Raw genomic sequence first — 19,702 nt, 5'->3', positions numbered from 1 at the left:
CCCCTTGTAGCCACATCATATCTTTTTTTGCCTTTCTAATTTACAAATCCTTTCTTCATAAACCACTTTGAGCCTCGTCTAACGATAGACCTTTATTTTTTTTCAACCTACATCTATCTAACCTTGGGATGGGATGGTGTGTAACTTATGCAATTCTAAAAAGCTTGAGTGATTTCAAAAGATCAAAATAAATAGCAAAAATTAGCGTAAGCAAAAAATAAATAAAAGTGTACAAAAGGGAAAGTGTTCCAATGTCTTTGATATGAAAATATCTTCGATAAGAACACGTCTCAGATTGCGTCTCTTATCGAGTGCTCGGTATCGTGCCTGAGAAACATGAATGCCAAGTGAGTGATAGACCGCATGATTGGGATTGCCCACACTTATAAAAATAAAATAGATGCTAAAGCAAAAAACAAAAGAGAGCTAAAAAACAGTAGAAACTCAAGCATGAAAATACAAAGATTCAGAAGCAAGGTTGCACACCTTGGGGGCTTATCTAGGGTCTTGAGCCTTTATCCCCTTCTTCTATAACCTTTAGCCTAACCACGTTACAACCCTTAAAAGACCTTTTTGAGGTATAAACACTTGTGCGAGGTTCGGCTAGAGCTACGTTTGGCCTGATTCCTAACGGATACGTAGGCAACCTCACATCGAGGTGCGGCCGTAATAAAAATGCATTCATATTCACATTCACACACTTACACCATGATCATATCAAGGGATCTCCAATGCTCATCCCTATTCATGTAGAGCTAGACTTGGGGGCTTGATCCCTACATCATAGCTTACCTAGCCTAAGAGTCACCATTATTTGGCTCTTCTAACAATAATATTTTCCCACACACTTAGCTCTTGCGGCCTAGCTTTAGTGTCACTATCACACACATCACGCATACATGACCAAATATATTTCCCTTAGGAACCCTTTGTCATGAAATCTTAACGCTGAAGCATGCTTCGTCAAAATCACTCATAATTATCATTGCATCACGAAGTATGAAGTGCTTAGCCTCCGTGCCTAAGATACCCAAATACTTTCATCATGGAGTCAACAGTTGAGATAGCCTAGGATGAATTAATCCTTGAACCTTGAGAGATAGTATCAAACAACATTTGACTAAGCTCATTCAACATGCATCTTCAAACTTTTGATTTTCTTTTCCACGTCTTTCTTTTTCGGGAGAAAGTCGGTACCCTCCACAAAATTGACGGAAAATTTTTGCTTTTTTGCATTTTTTCGAGTCGCACAATCACATTACAATGCACACACGAGTCATGTACACATTGAGTCATGTCGTGCCATATCACTTTGATTTGAGTCTAACACATGTGTCATTACACTTCGAGTCGAGTCAACCTCGAGTCAGTCAAACATATCGAGTCAAGTTTATACCTTGAGTCGTGTCAAGTCGATGAGTCAAGCAACATTAAGCCTTAGGTCAACCCTAAGATAATTAAAGAAATTGGCAAAGTTCTATAGTCAAAAATAAATACAGGTGCAGCAGAATAGGGAAGACCCTACTCCAATTCTTGGCGCCAGAGATATCTCAGCAACGACAGAGCTCGAAGCCTCCAAGAAAGGTAATTTCGACCTCATGCAACACTTTTGGGTTCCTTGAGACGCCAGTTAGCTCCTATAAGCAATTTGACATGATTAGTAGTCGGCTCGATTAAAATCGTAGTATGTGATTGACTTGACAAAAAATCGTCTCACTTAGCTTAAGCGCCTAAAACACTGGCTCGTTACAATCGGTTCAAAAGCAAGCACTTAAACGACAATATTTCCAAACATGGATTGTCGCGCATTCTTATTAAACGACAAAGTTTTCCAAAAATTGGATTGTCATCCCCAACTGACAATATTTCCAAAAATGGATTGTCGTGCATCTTCTCCAACGGCAATTTTTCCAAGATTCGATTGTCATCTCTGGCAAAGTTTCCAAGCGTGGATTGTCGTGCTCCTTCTTTATTGGCAAGTTTTTCCAAGTTCGGATTGTCATACATTCATAGATCGCTGGCAAGTTTTCCGAGATTGGATTGTCATACACCCAGTTCCCTATAGCAAAATTTCCCAAAGGATTGTTGTAGGTTTCTATTCATCATAAATATCGGCAAAAGTTCCTCAACGTGGATTGTCATTCATTTCAATAAGTGGCAAATTTTCCCGAAGTGGATTGTCGATCGACTCTTTTTTGCAAATGTTCCAAGACGCGGATTGTCAATAGTGGCAATATTTTCCCAAAAGGATTGTCGCATGGCGTTGGCAAATTTCCAAGGTGGATTGCTTTCAAGAGTTATATTCCAAGATGTGGATTGTCGATCGTAGCAAAGTTCTTATGAAATATTGTTACGAAGCATTGGCAACTTTTCCAAAAATTGGATTTTGGCAAATTTTCCGAGGTATGGATTGTCGCTTCATCGTGACAACATTTCCAAGGATGGATTGTTACGTGGCATTGACAACTTTTCCTAAATCGGATTGTCATACATCATACAAGAGTTGTGTTGGAAACTATTCCCAAAGAAAAAAGGATTGTCATCACAGCAAAAGCACCGACATACTGGTTCACAAGCAGCAAAACGCCGACGAACTGGCATAGAAAACATTAAGAAGCAGTGATCTTTTCTAAGACCATCACAGCGGAAATTAGAGTCATATCAAAAAGAAGCTCTTTGTTCAGAGACGAGTGAACATCGAAACAGCAAGGTGGCGTTCCCTAGATTGTGGAGAGTTGTCACAAACAACTGAGGATTGTTTCAAGAGAAGCAATCTTCGATAGTGTTCCCTTGGACGTGGAATATTATCAATGCGGATGGGGATTGTTTCGAGAGAAATAATCTTCGATGATGTTCCCTTGGACGTGGAATGTTATCATAGCGGGGAGGATAGTTTCAGGCGAAGCAATCTTCTAATTTGGAAGCAGTTGCAGGCGTAGCGGTTTTCAAGCGGGATGACATTCTCTAGCTTGCAGGAGGTCATCAAAACAATCGGTTACTTTCAGAGACGTGTGCTCGACGGTGCAAGATACGCGTTTCTTAACTCTTTTATCTGTTTAACTAATGCTAGTTTTGCAGGTATCGGCGTTATAAGATTGATTTAGGATCGCAGAACGTTATGAATCATTCTCCGTCCCTATCGATACTTTGACTTTTGTTTTTGAAACTTGCGTTTCTCCAAACTCAGTCAAAGTGGAGTCTTCTGTAGACACCCATTTGTGTCTCCCCAAAACCAAACTCGGTGATGAGTACCTTTCACGTCGAATCATAATCGAATGAAACGAAGTGTGGAAAGGTCTAGTGTAGCGGAAAGTTTTATTTCTTTTCTCTTCTCCATGATTTTGAAAAATTATTTTAAGAAAACAGCCAATCCAGTTTGGTTGGTCCCCACTTTTCAGAGTTTTAATCAAGATCAAATAGCATTTTCGAAGAAGTTATATTATTTTATCTTCCAGTACGGGAAATTTATCAGATGTTTGAAAACGCGTTGAAATCCAGTTTGGCGTCCAACCCCAGGCCTTGGCGTCTGGAACCAGGCTTGGCGCCAGGCGCTAGCCACTGGTGCCTGGCGCCAGCTAGCCAGGGTTGGTGCCAATGCTGTTTTGCGATCGTCAGACTCTGTTTTGTTAAATTATCTTTTTTGGATGATTTTCTCTATAAATATCGTATCAAAAACTCTGTTTTCATTCATCATCTAAATTCACGAATTCATCATCATCTACATTCACCAATTCACCAATTCTCTTATTCTCAAGTATTCTTTAGCATTCAATTCTTTCTTGCTTTTTCATACAAAATTCCGCATTCACAAGATCTAGAAACACCTAGCCATATTCGAAGTTGCCTTCGCTCTAGACGTGAAAGGTTTTAATTTATGGGTTTGGTCCCAAATCTCTCTTTCAATTATTTAATTTAATTGTTTGATTATTGTTTTCCTTGAAGTTACTAACGTGTGTATTTTGTAATTAGAAAGAGGTACGAGGCATCAAAGTAAGTACTTTATTGATTTATTGATATTATGATGTAAGTATCATGTTTACATTGTTATTATGATATTCCTAGTATCATGTCTAGGGTATTTTTAATATTAAATATGATTGTTATGATGCCTTTTATTCTCTTCCTAATATTTATGATTGTTAGTATCATGTTAGGGTTAAAGATTTGATTTTTATTGCTTAGTGACATGCTAGGGTTTGTTATTAATCTTGTTAGTGACATGAACATGATTATTAATATTATTATTGTTATAATTATTTTGATGATGATTATTTTATTTATGATTATAATTCTATTATTCATGATATTGATTATTTATTATGTTGCTTGATATGTATTATATTTTATATTGTTATTGCTTGATCACCTTTTATTGCATGTTTAAAGGGAATTTGGTACTTGTAATCACGCTTAATAAGATAATTAATAATCTTGTTAGGGTTAATTGTGATTATAAATTCAAGTGATCGCCAATAATATATTTATTTGTGCATTATATTCAACCAACATAGATAAACAGGTTTAGGGTTAATCCTATTGATTGCATGTTAGTCAGAAAGCGCACATGAATACGAGCAGAATAAAGTAGAGGCCTATTATTAGGGCAGATTCAATCTCTTTTTGGTTGGATTTGTACCTTCATCCCTGGACCCTTATTTGGTTCATGACCTTATGGAGTTGACGATCTCTTGGATCGTTAAGGGGTGTAACCTTCACCTCGTGAACGGTTTACAAGTTCCTTAAAAACTTGTTGGCGACTCTTTTGCTCTATCTTCTTCCCTTTTGAACGCCACCGTACTTTAGTGTATGATCACAGTGGGGTTCAAGCTAGTGGGATTTAAAGGCTTGAAATTATTCCCTACACTAACATGCTACTAATATTCAAGTACAAGCATCATTAAATATAGACTCAATTCACGACTCGATTATCAAATTTATTAAGACCTCACTAATTAATATTAACTGACTCGTTTATTTATTTCATTGGATTTAGCAATAGACAAGGTTGTCCAACCCATGTCCCATTTGGAACATCAATAAAGAAAAACCCCATGCCTCCTTTCGGAAACATCAATAAACATCCAACGACCACGGGCGCGACTCCGTGACCGTAGTTAGTATGAGATCTCACCTAACTCCTAGTTTTAGAAAAATAATATTTGAAAGAAGAGACTCATAGATCAGACGGCCTCGATAAAAGTACACGGCTAATACCCCATGTACCCCAACCCTTGATTGTCATTACTCCAGATGTGCACCATTCCAGAGTTTTATTGCTCATCCATCTTGCACTTTACGTGATTTACAGGTTTAGACTTAGTGATGACTCTTATACATATCAATACAAACATCCCAAAAGCAATTCAATCAAACATGGCAATTTCTCAATTTAGATTCTTAATTTATTAGTGACAAACAACATTTATTAATTATTCCATTACTACCTCGGTGTATAAACACCTTGAGTGCATAAGGCACCCCAAAACCTTAACCTCGTCTTACAAGACTTGAATTTCTCCTTTACTCATCCTGTTTACATAATCATGAACGAGTAATAATTTGATCTTTACACCAATCACATACCTTTTCCTTTAAGCGCACCTTGCATAATTAAAGCACAAATAATACTTGCATTATAAGCTAGTGCACATCATTTGAAATTCACAATGTATAACATAACAATTTAACCCAGTCAATCCTATACATGATACTAAGTTCTCGATCCGTCCTTAAACATGCACCTACAAGCAAGGTTTCGTATCTTGTACGTACCTTGTGTAAACAATCCGGTTGGCCACTTTAAAACTAGAAGTCGCCTTCTACAAAGTCCTCTCCTAAACCAAACAATTAGGAATAAATCAATACCAGAGCAATTAAAATTACAGCAATACTAAACTACTTTAAAACCTCTTAAATCACCAAAATAAAGTCTTTAGATTGTCCCCAAAAATCAAAGTTAGTAATATAACATCCCAACTTTAAGTTTACATGTTAGAATTATGAAAATATAGTGTTTTATATCAAATTACAGCAACTTTAAAGTGGGTAAATAAATCTGGAATTTTGTTTTAAATATATAAAATAACCCCATAAGCATAATTACTTGAATTAGTCATTATATAGCAAGTTAGTGTGTTAAAAACCCAAGAATATATCAATTCAATGAAATTAGAGGCTTCAAAATAAAAGGTATGAAATCTGAAAATTATTTTTAAAGTTAGAATATAAAGTTCAAAGCTTTTTCAATCACAAAATACTCGCAATGATTATTTTGTAGGTTTAGAAGCATAAAAACACGAAATTAACACTACTTGTTCATAAAAATTGAAACTTTAATAAATCTGAAAATTTATTTATGATTAAGATAATTATATTTTAATGTAATTTAAACATAGTATGATTAGATAGTTTGTTTAACACGCAATCAAGCCTTAAAACATGAAAAATCAACGTTTTAAACCCTAAAATATGCAAAATACATAATCTGAAATTTTATTTAATAATTTAGACATACAAAATCCATAAATTTATAATCTTTTGTAATTTATACATACTATTAAGGCCTAATAACAATAATTTTATAATTGAAAACAAATAAAAAATTGAATCTTTAGTCAAAATAACAAGAAATAAGAGGAAGAGAAATAGGGAAAAGGAGAAGGGAGGAAGGCGAACTGCAGGGAGGTGGTCGGCTGCTGGGCGGCGCGGCGGTCAGAGGGGCGGCGGTCAGGCGGTGGCGCGGCGGTGCTGGTGGTATGCTGGTTTGTGTCTTTTTTCTATAGTTAGAGGCATTTGCTCGATATCCGTGGGAATCCTAAGCATTGAGGCTAATCTTGCCAAGACATCAGCAAATTTATTTTCCTCTCTAGGTAGATATGTATATTCTACCTTCTCTAACTGATCGGTAAGAGTTTCCAGATAGGTTTGGTAAGGGGCTAGACTTTCGCTCCTTACTTTCCACCTTTTAGATATCTGATTGATAATCAAAGAAGAGTCTCCGAATATTCTTAACTTTTTTACTCCCAATGCCAAAGCTGTTTCAAGGCCTACCACGCATGCTTCATATTCAGCAGCATTGTTGGTTACGTCGAAATCGAGCTTTATGGAGATTGGAACATGCTCTTCTTTAGGTGATACTGGCAATACTCCAACCCCACATCCCTTTTGGTTTGATGCTCCGTCGAAATATAAGGTCCAAGTATCATCTTCAGTAACCATTAAGTCTTCATCTGGAAATTCATTGTCTTGTATTGGCGTCGAGTCTTCTATTGGAAAATCAGCTAGAAAGTCTGACACCACGGATCCTTTGATAGCTTTTTGTGGCATGAACCTTACATCAAACTGGGCTAGATTGACTATCCATCTCGATATGCGTCCGTTGAGTGTAGATTTCTCAAATAGATACTTGAGTGGATCTAATCGGGAGACTACAAAGACGGTATGCACTAGCATGTAATGTCTTAACTTAGTTGTGGCCCACACCAAGACGAGGCACAACTTCTCGAGTGGTGTATAGCGTGCTTCGTACTCGATCATCTTCTTTCTTAGGTAGTAGATTGCATTCTCTTTGCCTTCTACTTCTTGTGCTAGCATAGCTCCCATTGTCTCTTTGGTAACCGTCAAATATAAACTAAGAGGTATTCCGGGGAGTGCTGGTGCTAATACGGGAGGATTTGCGAGATAGGCTTTGATCTTTTCAAAGGCTTTTTGACACTCGTCGTCCCATACCACTGGTACATTCTTCTTGAGCTTCTTGAAGATTGGTTCACATATTGTCGTCAATTTTGATATGAACCTACTTATGTATTGCAACCGGCCAATAAATCCTCAAATCTGTTTCTCAGTCTTGGGCGGTGGCATTGACATGATTGCTTTGATCTTGGTTGGGTCTACCTCTATTCCTCTAGAGCTTATGACATATCCCAAAAGCTTGCCTGAGGTGACTTCAAAAGCACACTTAGCTGGATTCAACCTCATATTATATTTTCTTAGCCTTTCGAAAAATTTCCTTAAGGCTACTTGATGGCCTGGATGGTCTTTTGACTTTACAATCATGTCGTCGACATATACTTCGACTTCTGTATGCATCATGTCATGGAGTAAGGCAGTCGCTGCTCGTTGGTAAGTAGCACCCGCGTTTTTCAACTCGAATGGCATTACCGTGTAGCAGTAAGTGCTCCATGGTGTTATAAAAGTTGTTTTCTCCATGTCTTCTTCTGCCATGAGAATCTGATTGTAACCTGTGTACCCATCCATGAATGAGAGAAGTGCATGATTCGCTCTGTTATCTACCAGAATATCGATGTGTGGCAAAAGGAAGTCGTCCTTTGGACTTGCCTTATTTAGATCTCGATAGCCGACACACATTCTTACCCTTTCGTCTTTCTTCGGAACTGGGACGACGTTGGCGACCCAATCGGGGTATTTGGATACCTTGATGAAACCTGCAGTTATTTGTTTTTGAACTTCTTCTTTTATTTTAAGAGCTACGTCGGGTTTCATTCGACGTAACTTTTGTTTTACGGGTTTCATTCTTGGAATTAGTGGTATAGTGTGTTGAGTTATTTCTCTGTTAATGCCTGGCATATCTTCATATGACCAAGCAAATACATCGATAAATTTTTTAAGTAAGTTAATTAAATCGGTTCTTTCTTGTTTATTCAGTGTTAATCCGATTTTAACTTCTCTTTTATGGGTTGAATCAAGGGAGATATCAACCGTTTTAGTTTCTTCAATTACCGGTGTTTTCTTTTCGAGTGTTTCCATTTCTTTAATAATTTCTTTGTCTTTTTCATTGTTAATTAAGCAATGTTCGTCATCTTGGGTTAGAAAAGAACACGAGAAATAAGGAGAAGGAGAAATATTATTATACTCTGAGATCATTACATCAAAGAGTGATATGTCCTCAGAGACTTGATCACTAACTATTCTAGGAGAAGAAATAGGAGGGGAAGGTGCTACTACTAAAGACTTAGAAGACTCTAGGGGGAAAGACTCTGACTCTGACTCTGATTCAGTTGACTCTTCAAACATTGGTCCTTTCGCTGTCGTGATGGATATCTTCCTTCCACTTGGAGTAGTCACCTTGATAGTTTTACGCCACCCTTGTAGTGATCCTTCAGCTGGAGTGATTAGCTTCGAGGGATCGAAGCTTTCGCTTTGTAGGACTGTTTGAATGAGCGAGGAGTTATCTTCTCTGTAATTTGGCTCATTCTTTTCTCGCCCAAACAGTAATCCCATGACGTTAAAGTCAAAGCATGGGGGTACTTTCTCCTTGTGGACAGGAGTTGGGATTTCATCAGTGAAATAGCAATCCAAGAAAATCTCGAATCCCGGTTGTCTTATGCCATTTACAACAAATGGCTCGGGAAATTCATGGCATAGATAGTCCTCTCCTTCTTTTATAAATTGACCATTAAGCGTAAGAGGATACTGATCCATTGGAATTGCTTTATTTTGAATGTGAGCGTCCTACGTGCCTTTGACTTTTCCTGGGCTCGCTTGAGATCTTTTCGAGTCGGTTTGAAACCAAGTCCGAAAGTGTCTAACTTAGGGAGGCCAGGTGACTCCAGCGGTCTTGCCGTTCCTTTCTTTTTTCCTAGGGTCATCCCAGGAAAATGTCCTTGTTTCTTCAGCATGGCATTTACAATCATGTTGGAATGGAGGTCATGGCAAAGAGGGATCCTTTCATCCTCCTGGATTAAGGAGACTTCTTCGTTAAAGCCCCATAATTCTTCATCATCCTCCTAGTCGTGCACCACATTAATGATCGGATTCTCTATAGATTTGATCCTCATAGGCGAAGCATCGATGGTGATAGGAATTCCGCCAACTATGGCTTTTACTTGTTGGTGGAGAGATGAAGGGCCGACCTTTAGGTCATGAAGCCAAGGGCGTCCTAACAGCAAATTGAAAGAAGCTTTAATGTCTACTACTTGGAAAGTAGTAGCATGTTCTATTGCTCCTGCCGTTACATTCAGGGTAATTTTGCCAAGAGCTTGACGACGAGTGTTGTCATAGGCCCTTATTCCTTGTGTAGACGGAGTTAAATCTTCGTCCCTTATGCCTAGCATCCTCGCAGTTCTAAGTGGACAGACGTTGATGGCCGATCCATTATCTACAAGAGTCATAGGAACGTTCATCCTCTTGCAAACTACTGTGAGGTTTAATGCCTTGCAATGTTTGTCACCTTCTGGGGGTAAATCTTTGTCAGAAAAGGTGATCAAATTAATTGGACTAGGAAGATCGCTTGTGAGGAAGTTGGCTAATCCCTCGGGAGTAGTGTCAGAATCTATCCCAATTTTGTCCAAGGCATTCATTACAGCCAACCTATGTTCTCGAGATGTTGCCAAAAGTTTCCCTACGTTCATCTCAACTTTTGTTTTCTTATACTACTTAACAATATCATTGTCTTCAATGATAGGTATGGGAACTTGTTGTGTGGTTGGCATAGGTTGTGTTGAAACGGGAGGTTGCATTCTCCAGGATCTTGTGAGGACGTCTATTGATGGATCTTCTTCAACCCAAAAATCATCCATGGCATATGACACCGAAGGTGGAGGTCCTACCATGTCTTTTAAGTAGACGTCTTCTTCATCGTTGTCCCAAACTCCATTAATAGTTGCATCGTCTTCTTGTGGAACTTGGACTAGTTTCTTTTCATCAATCATTTTCTGAACCAAATCCTTGAATTTAAAACAGTTTTCTATAGTGTGACCCCCTGATTGATGATACTGACAGTAATATCTATCTGTCCTTTTCAATGATTCGAATGGTCTCGGTTCAAGAGGTTTGATCTCGCCACTCTCGGAGAGCATTTCGAACATTTGTGTATATGGGATCCCAATTGGAGTGTAGATTTTTTTACTCCTCTTGGGTTTTTCAGTGACTTGTAAGGAAAAATGCTTTGCCTCATAAGTCGTTCCCTTGCTAGCCAGAGGTAATGAGATCTTATTAGCTTCCACAACTTGGATGAGGTTTTGAAACCTGTAGCCTTCATTTGTGGTATGACTGTTTCCTTGATGGTACTTGCAGTATGATTTGGGATCTCACCTCGGAGATCGTTTTTCTGGTGTTGGATCCTCTGTTGGACCAATAGGTTTGATTAGTCCTTGATCATAGAGACGATCAAAAGTAGCATCATAGGTCATTCCTATGGGTGTGAATTCTCTTTTAGGTTTATCTTTCAGAAGTGGAACCTCGTCATGTTTCTCTTGGGGTTCCTTTATAGTCTTAAGAGTTTCACGTAGTAAATGCGATACCTCCATCATAGACAGTGTGAGCAATTGTATATCTTCCTTACTTGCCGGTTCTGGAAGGTTATCCTTGACATCGAAAAAGGTTTCCTCTTCCTTTTCTGTGGCATAGATTTCTTTGACAGGTCTAATGAGAGACGAGGGGTCAACCTCATTTTCCTCGTCAGAGATAGCCAAGGTATGAGCGAGAGGTGCATTGTCAATGCTTGTCTTCTTACTGGCAGGGGGCAACGGCATCTTGTTGTTGTCGATTAAGTCTTGGATGGCTTCCTTAAGCTTCCAACAGTTTTCGGTGAGATGGCCCCTACCTTGGTGATACTTGCAGTGTGCATTCGGGTTCCAATCAGCCGACCTCTTCTCGACTGGTGGGTCCCCAAATGGTCCAATAGGAGTTATAAGACCTTTTTCATTTAATCGATCAAATGTGGTGTCATAACTCATGCCAATAGGAGTAAAGTTCCTCCTAAATGGTTTCTTCTGTCCTTGATTGTTCATAGAAAGGACTTCTCCTAAATTAAAAGTGCTAACGTTGTTTGAGTGGGTGGTTTTGGAAGAAGAAGGATTGTCGTTCTTCTTTCCTTTCCAGCCACTGTTGGAGTTATTGTTGGCAGCTTTTAATTTAGCCAAGTCGTCTTCAATATTGATCCCAATGTCATAGACGGCCTTGAAGGTATGGAGATTATTTTGATACTTGAGATGCTTGGAATATTTTTCTTGAAGATTTTTTATGAATAGCCTCACAAAATCCTTTTCACTTGGCACCTCAATCATCTTAGCTGAGGTTTCCCTCCATTTGTTAAAGAAAGAGGTGAAGCCTTCATTCTCTTTCTGCTTGAGGATTTCAAGTTCCCTATGGTCAGTCTCGACTTGAATGTTGCACTTGTACCTATCAACGAAAGCGTTTGCTATGGACTCCCAGGTATAGGTCTTTTCTTTCTCGAGAGAAAAGAACCATTATTGGCAAACGGTCTTGAGAGATAGTGAGAACAGAGAGGGGAAAACCTTCTTATCGATACCCTTAATACTCATTATTGTTTCGAATGCTCTTAAATGAAAGTAAGGGTTGTCAGTTGCTCTGAATTTTGGGATGTCGTTGGCATTGAACTTCTGTGGAAGAAGATCTTTGTCCACCAAAACCCCTTGTGATGTAAGCTCTTGAAACTTGTAGTCGCTAGACAACTTGCTTAGACTCTCTTGCATGAGGTCCATCTGTTGTTGCTTCACGGGATCATCAATCTTAAGTGCGAGAAGCTTCAGTGTCTCAGTCACGGTAACCAGTTGGTTCCTAAGATCATTGACTTCTTCTTGTGTTGCCGTTATAGTCTTAGCTTTCCTCTTACGAGCTATGGGTTTGTCGAAAAGTTGGACTTGTACGAAAAGGTTGTCTTCGATTAACCGTCCTTCCTTTCTTGACCACGCGCTGTAAATTAAACCATTTTGCGTTTTAATTACTTGACTCGAATCAACTTGACTTTACGGTTATTTTAAGGAGGAAAAAAAAAATAAAAAAAAGGGTGCCTATTTTTGGCAAAAATTATGTACATATTTTTAGGGAACTAAGTATAGTATTTTTTTTTATTGGAGGATTAATATCCGACTTACCACCCCTAAAAAATGACGGAAAAAAACGCGCACACAAGACTCTCTTAAACATGGTCAAAGTATGTGTATTGGTGTGTGCGTTGAGTGTAAGTGACATGCTTGGACTCTTGTGTAAGACCATGGGACTTAGTGCCTAAACTCGATCATCGACTCAAATACGTACTATTGACAGCAAAACTTAACCGAATTAGTTAGCAAACTGATTAATTAGACCCTAGGTGATGACTCGACCAATAATCCGAACTGTCGGCCAAACGACAGGGCTGGCGTCGCACTGTGGATGCTGGCGCCAGAAGATAGAGTTGTCGCCAGGCGCCACACTCCACAATGTGGCGCTACACTCAGATCTTGGCGCCAATATTGGAGCTTCGATCTGGGACTGTTTTCGGTGTTATTAGTCAATTGGAGTATGCCTAAAGTCGTACTAGGTCAATTCCGATTAAAATATTAGACTTTATTGACTCTAATTAATTAATTAATTAATTAATTAATTAGGCAAAGTTCTTTAGGCCATTAATTTATTTAATCTCAACACAAGTCAACAAACGATTAAGAGAAATCATAATATATATGCACAACAAATAATGCACAATTAGTCAAGTAGGCACAATATGATGCAATGAGTTCGCAACCTAACCATGGCTCTAGTTCTCTAAAGTTCGGGATATGGTTTAGTCAAAGATGGTCCATGGTTAATTGTCCGGATGTACCGCGCGGAAGCCTAACCGTGAAGGGTTGGCGCGAGTGGATGGGACACCGCGAGTTTTAAAAAAAAACTCGCTTCCATGGTTTGGTGAATTCAACATCTCGGATGTACCCTTTATTGCACGGAGCGTTCAATCGGGTAGATGGAACATGAATTCCCTGGGGGTTATGTCCATATGTAAAACACATATGGGTTCAGAAAAGTGAGAAAAAATTCAATCAGGAAGTTGGATCGAGCAAACAATACGAAAAACCGGTCGAAATTAAAACGCATATTTCTGGCTCGGTATTGGGGAAGGTTGGCGCCAGCAATCAGAGACTGGCGCCAGCTTTTAACAGTAGCGCCTGGCGCCAATACTGGCGTCTGGCGCTACGGTTAAAATGATGGCGCCAATGCTCTGGCCCCTGGCGCTACTTCCCACATGTCTCAACAGCTTTTTGTGCTCGATAAAATTTTCCAGTTTCGCGTGGTGTTATTTCGGTCCTAGTTGTGAAAGATATTTCTCAAATTTCCTACGTGTAAAATCCTATGTTTTTAACTTATTACGGATGGTCTTTCCAATGAGATCTTTTTTTATGCATATGACAATAATGTTAATCAAAATTACGCACATGAAATACTTAGAACGTTTCGAGTCTCATCCACTCATTCTAAATCATTGCCGAAACAAATTCAGGAATTAAAATAGAAATCCTCCCCAGTGGAGTCGCCAAAAACTGTGGGGAATAAATTTCAAGAGTTAATCCCCTAGCTTGAACCCCACTATGATCATACTCTAAAGTACGGTGGCGTCCAAAAGGGAAGAAGATAGAGCAAAAGAGTCGCCAACAAGTTTTAGGAACTTGTAAACAGTTCACAAGGTGAAGGTTACACCCCTTAACGACCCAAGAGATCGTCAACTCCATAAGGTCTTGAACCAAATAAGGGTTCGGGGATGAAGGTACAAATCCAACCTAAAAGAGATTGAACCTGCCCTAATAATAGGCCTATACTTTATTCTTCTCGTATTCATGTGCGCTTTCTAATTAACATACAATCAATAGGATTAACCCTAAACCTGTTTATCTATGTTTGTTGAATTTAATGCACAAATAAATCTATTATTGGCGATCACTTGAAATTATAATCATATTAACCCTAAACAAGATTATTAATTATCTTATTAAACGTGATTACAAGTATAGATTCCCATTAAACATGCAATAAAGAGGTGATCAAGCAATAAAAATAAATATAAAATCAAGCAACAATAAATAAAATAATAATAAATCATGATCATAAAAATAAATTATAATTAAAATAATCATAAATCATGTTAAAGCATAATAAAAATAGCAAGATCCTAGGCATGATACTAATAAGATTAATAACAAACCCTAGCATGTCACTAAGCAATAAAAATCAAATCTTTAACCCTAAAATGATACTAACAATCATAAATATTAGGAAGAGAATAAAAGACATCGCAAGAAACATAATAAGCATACTTGATATCATAACTTTTTCCCTAAACATGATACTAGGAATATCATAATAACAATATAAACATGATTTCTACATCATAATATCAATTAAAACCATTAAATCACTTACTTTGATGCCTCGTACCTCTTTCTAATAAAAAAATACACACGTTAGTAACTTCAAGGAAAATAATAAACAAACAATTAAATTAAATAATTGAAATAGAGATTTGGGACCAAACCCTCAGAAATTAAACCTTTCACGTCTAGGCCGAAGGCAACTTCGAATATGGCTAGGTGTTTATAGATATAATGAATGCGGAATTTTGTATTTGAAAACAAAGTTTAGAAAAAGGAAAGAGAGAGATAAAACAATCAAGAAAACTTGATGAGAATTGGTGAATGATTAAGAGAGAATTAGAGAATTAATGATTGCGAATGAAAACTGATTGTAGGTGAATGAAAACGGAGTTTTTAATACGTTATTTATAGAGAAAATCAGCCAAAAAGATAAAATATCAAAACAGAGCACTTGGCGCACGTAAAACAGAGCTGGCGCCAACCCTGGCTAACTGGCGCCAGGCACCAACACTAGCGCCAGGCGCCAAGCCTGGTTCCAGGCGCCAATGCCTGGAGTCAGGCGCCAGGCCTGTTTTTAACGCGTTTTCGAAAATCAGATAAGTTTGCCATACTAGAGGATAAAATCGTATCTTTTCCTCGAAAATGCTTTTTGATTTTAATTAAAACTCTGAAAAGTCAACAAAGGTCAATTTATCAATGCCAATTGAATTAGGAATGAAAAGAACCTTCTAGAAGAATCTAGAAGACTAAAACCATTCCTAATTGCATTAGGAATGATAAATCATATTAGGCCCTCCCCTAGATCATTGGGCCGCACATAAGGCTCAAAACGGGCCCAGTTTGGTAAATTAGCCATAACTTCCTCAATAGTCATCGGAATTGGGCTTATAATATATCGTTGGAAAGCTCTTGTCAAGACCCATCCAACTACACTACTATTGGACCCATATCATGAACCAACCAAACTGGATTGGCTGTTTTCACTTAAAATAAGTTTTCAAAAACAGAGAAAAGAGAAAAGAAATTAAAACTATCCGCAACACTAGACTTTCCACACTTTCACTTCATTCGATTATGATTCGACATGAAAGGTACTCATCACTGGGTTTGGTTTTGGGGAGACACAAATGGGTGTCTACAAGTATGCTTGTTACAAATGTCAACAAAAATCCAATCAATTTAACCTGGTTAAAGAATGGACAAGTCTCCATATTTTGGGCTCGAATAGTGTCTAGATTAATGGCTTGGTAGTTAACCCTTGACCTTAAGAACTTAGGTCTCTGTCAAAAAAAGCAAACAGTCCTATATACTCCGTATAATTGTTCATCGTTGCCTCTAAAACCAAAGTTGCAGAATTTATCAAGAAAGATTTAACTGAAAAAAACAAGACAGTATATTACCTCATTTTGTAAAAGTGATTTAGAGGTAGTGTAAATGAGCTGCCATTTCCCATTCAGTAAATCAGACTTCAGTGGCTCTCTCGTTGGATTTACTGCTTCTAGCTTTCGTTTAAGCTTATAAAGACAAAATGTGAATGTATAATTAGAGAAAAACTACAAATAACTTACCAATCCTTGCAGTTTCTTCAGCAAGACTTTCTTAATTAACTACTACAATTCGCATTTGTCATTGCAAACCAATGAGGTCTTGTCCTAGTGGTAAGACCGATGGTCCATGTACTATATAGGTAATAGGTTCGAATCTCCCATCCATTAGTTATAATTTGTAATGCCCTTGTGATTCATTCAGGCCAAAAACATGTGCCATATTCCATCATTTATAATTTGTATTATTTGTAATGCCCTTGTGACTCATTCAGACCAAAAACATGTGCCGTATTCCATCATTTATACGTAGTAAATTTGTAATGTCCTTGTGACTCATTCGGATCAATTCAAAGACTTTGAAATTGAACAAACAAGAGAGAAAACCAACCAACCTGATCAATCCTCTGCTGGTCATCAGGGGTGGCATCAGCTCCCATATCAAGAGGCTCAATAGACATAAGAAGCTCCTCCTTTAATTTTAAAACTTTGGGATCTTTTCTGCTGGTCAAAAAACCAGGAAAAAAGGATACTTTTGTTCTGGTACTTGTTCAGCCGCACTTTTTAGCAGGAAGTGGATTATGTGAGAGATGTTTGAAGGTGGGTTTGCTTGGAAAACAAAGTTTTGGTGAGGAAAAAGGAAGAAATAAGGGACATTTTGGAGAGAGAATTAGAAGATGAGGCCATACTGATACTGATAAGGGCTAAACCAACCTATCTATTCATAAAAAACTAAAACATATCATGATGATGATATGAGGTCAAAGATGTTTATAGATAAATGCACAAGTCATCAAACTAAAAGAAGTAAAGAAGCACATAGAATGAAATATGGTCATCATACATGGCTTAAAACCGATAAGAAATCACTTAAATAATTGGCTAGAAAGATTAGCATCTGAAGACTATCAGAACTATTCCAATCAACCATAGTCTATGATAAGTGTTCCACCGCCATCAGAGCTTTTTCTTTTAGAAAGTGATTCATTGCCTGTGGGCAAATCACAATTTGATTAAGCTTGTGTACTTACTCTTTCACAGCCCACTTGCGGCGCTTTGCAAGAAAATCAGTTGCAGGTGTAGGTGCAGGTGAGAGAACTAAGTGAAACCTGAAGAACAGTTCACAGCAACACACAGAACAACATATAACTAAAATTTTTAAAAAGCTGAAGCATTCAGTAGTATCATAAAGTCTAGAATTCCTACACTGAATCTTCTTTTATGTCAATCATTTACCAGGAGAACCCTTTACAGATGAACACAACATTAAACGAGAAATGTATGTGAACAGAGTTTGCCCAAAATTAAGTTAAATAAAAAAAAACTCCTGATAGCAATATGTAATTGCAGATGGTTCAGAAAAGTAAAAGACGAGTGATATAACAAGAACATCTTGTAGAATGTCAAACATACTGCACAAGTGACAGATAGAAAATGAAAATCATACGCAGTAATACTGCAGTATGTTATATCTACTCTTATATCAGAACTTCAGAAGTGCATTATCACCTCTAGCCTCTTGAGATATGTATTTTATTTTTAATCCTACATTCACAACCATAATTACATGAAAATCTTAATGTAAGTTGAGATAATATGAGCATTAAAGATTAAAAAACTGAATGAAAAAGTGCTGGAGTTGAAATCACAACACACTGATTTGATCATGCATGCCTTTTTATTTTTATTTATTTTATTTTATTTTTTGTTATTTCACAGGATAAACAAGCAAAATTATTCTAACACAAGTTTTATTATGCTTTATGTTATATCATCGCCTAATTCCCTTAAACTCCGGGTAACCTATTTAGAGATGGTGAGTCCAAATTAATCGATCCAGGTTTATCACTACTGATATCTTTATACAACATAAGCAGAACACGTTTTGCAAGCACGGTGATCTACCCAAGTTAAGACCTTCAATCTAACATGAAATATTCAGAAAATGTAGGAAAGAGCAAAAGACTATTGATTTTAATTCGTGTAAAATCTATCATACCTTAAGATATCTATTTATTCTTGTAAACTTGCTAAATCATCACATAAAAGTATAAAACACAAACTTTTGGTTTAAGAGAGAATGGAGCTTGCACATTTTTTTTAATCTCTATATTCCTCTCAGATATGAATAGAAAAATATAACTTCCAATACTAAAGGTGAAGGTGTAAGTAATGATAAACCCATTAATTCACAAATTCTCAATACTATAAAATTTCAGTGATTTAGAACCGAAATTTTTACTATACAGTTAGACAAACTTGAAGCAGAAATTCTCTATAAATTATAAACTCCACTTCGATTAAATCAAAACATATATTCTGAAGCCATAAAAGGAACAACAGCTAGCGATATGCAAGAGGAATGCTAGAAGACTACATCACATGGGCTAAAACATGACAATGCACAAATCAACATCCAAAGCATGAACCTTACTAAAATATCTTACATCCTAGAATAAATTAAGCACAATAAAGAAGAAAAGCTAAAAAAGATTACAAACTGTAGAAACAGTCATGTCAAGCAAATGCAAAGAAGTCAAATATTCAGACAGGCAGATTAAACATAGAATTCATAAGCACTTAGACTTGTTGGATAACTTGAATAAAAAACACCACTCTATAAAGGCCAAAAGAATTCTTAAGCTTGATACAAGAAAAATGAGTTCCAATTGCCAAAATAGAGCACACAACACACCTGTTTAGGTTCTCCATTTTGACCCTCAATCGTAGATTCGTAGTTGAAATTATGTCCAGTGACAGCACCTTTGCCATCTACTATTGTTGAAGCCAGCACCATTGCTATTATATGTTGCACTTCTGTTCTGCATCATCTGTCACTCACTACTGATGTTTTATATATTACCTTTCTTACAGTATTGTCACAATTTACAACATGCAATAACGACTAAGAGTTGAAGGAAATGTATATATTCATGAAATTGAGATTTTGAGGATATAACAATATAACTGAGTGTTCCATGCAAAATTCATACGAATTATTACATCAAAAGTAATCTGATCAAAATAGCGTTCAAGTTCAACACCTCTGCT

General features: G+C 37.3%; 1 protein-coding gene across 1 annotated transcript in view; it reads right to left on the bottom strand.

Moving 5' to 3' along the window:
- The window catches only part of LOC110701787 (probable plastid-lipid-associated protein 4, chloroplastic), a 37,758-nt gene extending 18,310 nt beyond the window's left edge, over nucleotides 1–19,448 (bottom strand). The window contains exons 1-7 of the mRNA XM_021879414.1: nucleotides 19,347–19,448; nucleotides 18,455–18,552; nucleotides 17,977–18,063; nucleotides 17,683–17,760; nucleotides 17,047–17,197; nucleotides 16,508–16,621; nucleotides 16,292–16,387 (exon numbers count right to left, since the gene is read on the bottom strand). Of these exons, the coding sequence (XP_021735106.1) occupies nucleotides 16,292–16,387; nucleotides 16,508–16,621; nucleotides 17,047–17,197; nucleotides 17,683–17,760; nucleotides 17,977–18,063; nucleotides 18,455–18,552; nucleotides 19,347–19,448 (726 nt within the window). The remainder of the gene's footprint in view (nucleotides 1–16,291; nucleotides 16,388–16,507; nucleotides 16,622–17,046; nucleotides 17,198–17,682; nucleotides 17,761–17,976; nucleotides 18,064–18,454; nucleotides 18,553–19,346) is intronic.
- Between the last annotated feature and the right edge of the window lie 254 nt (nucleotides 19,449–19,702).

This window comes from Chenopodium quinoa, unplaced genomic scaffold (assembly GCF_001683475.1).
Source record: "Chenopodium quinoa cultivar QQ74 unplaced genomic scaffold, ASM168347v1, whole genome shotgun sequence".
NCBI classification, from domain to species: Eukaryota; Viridiplantae; Streptophyta; class Magnoliopsida; order Caryophyllales; family Amaranthaceae; genus Chenopodium; species Chenopodium quinoa.
This window is presented reverse-complemented; position numbering and strand designations above follow the sequence as displayed.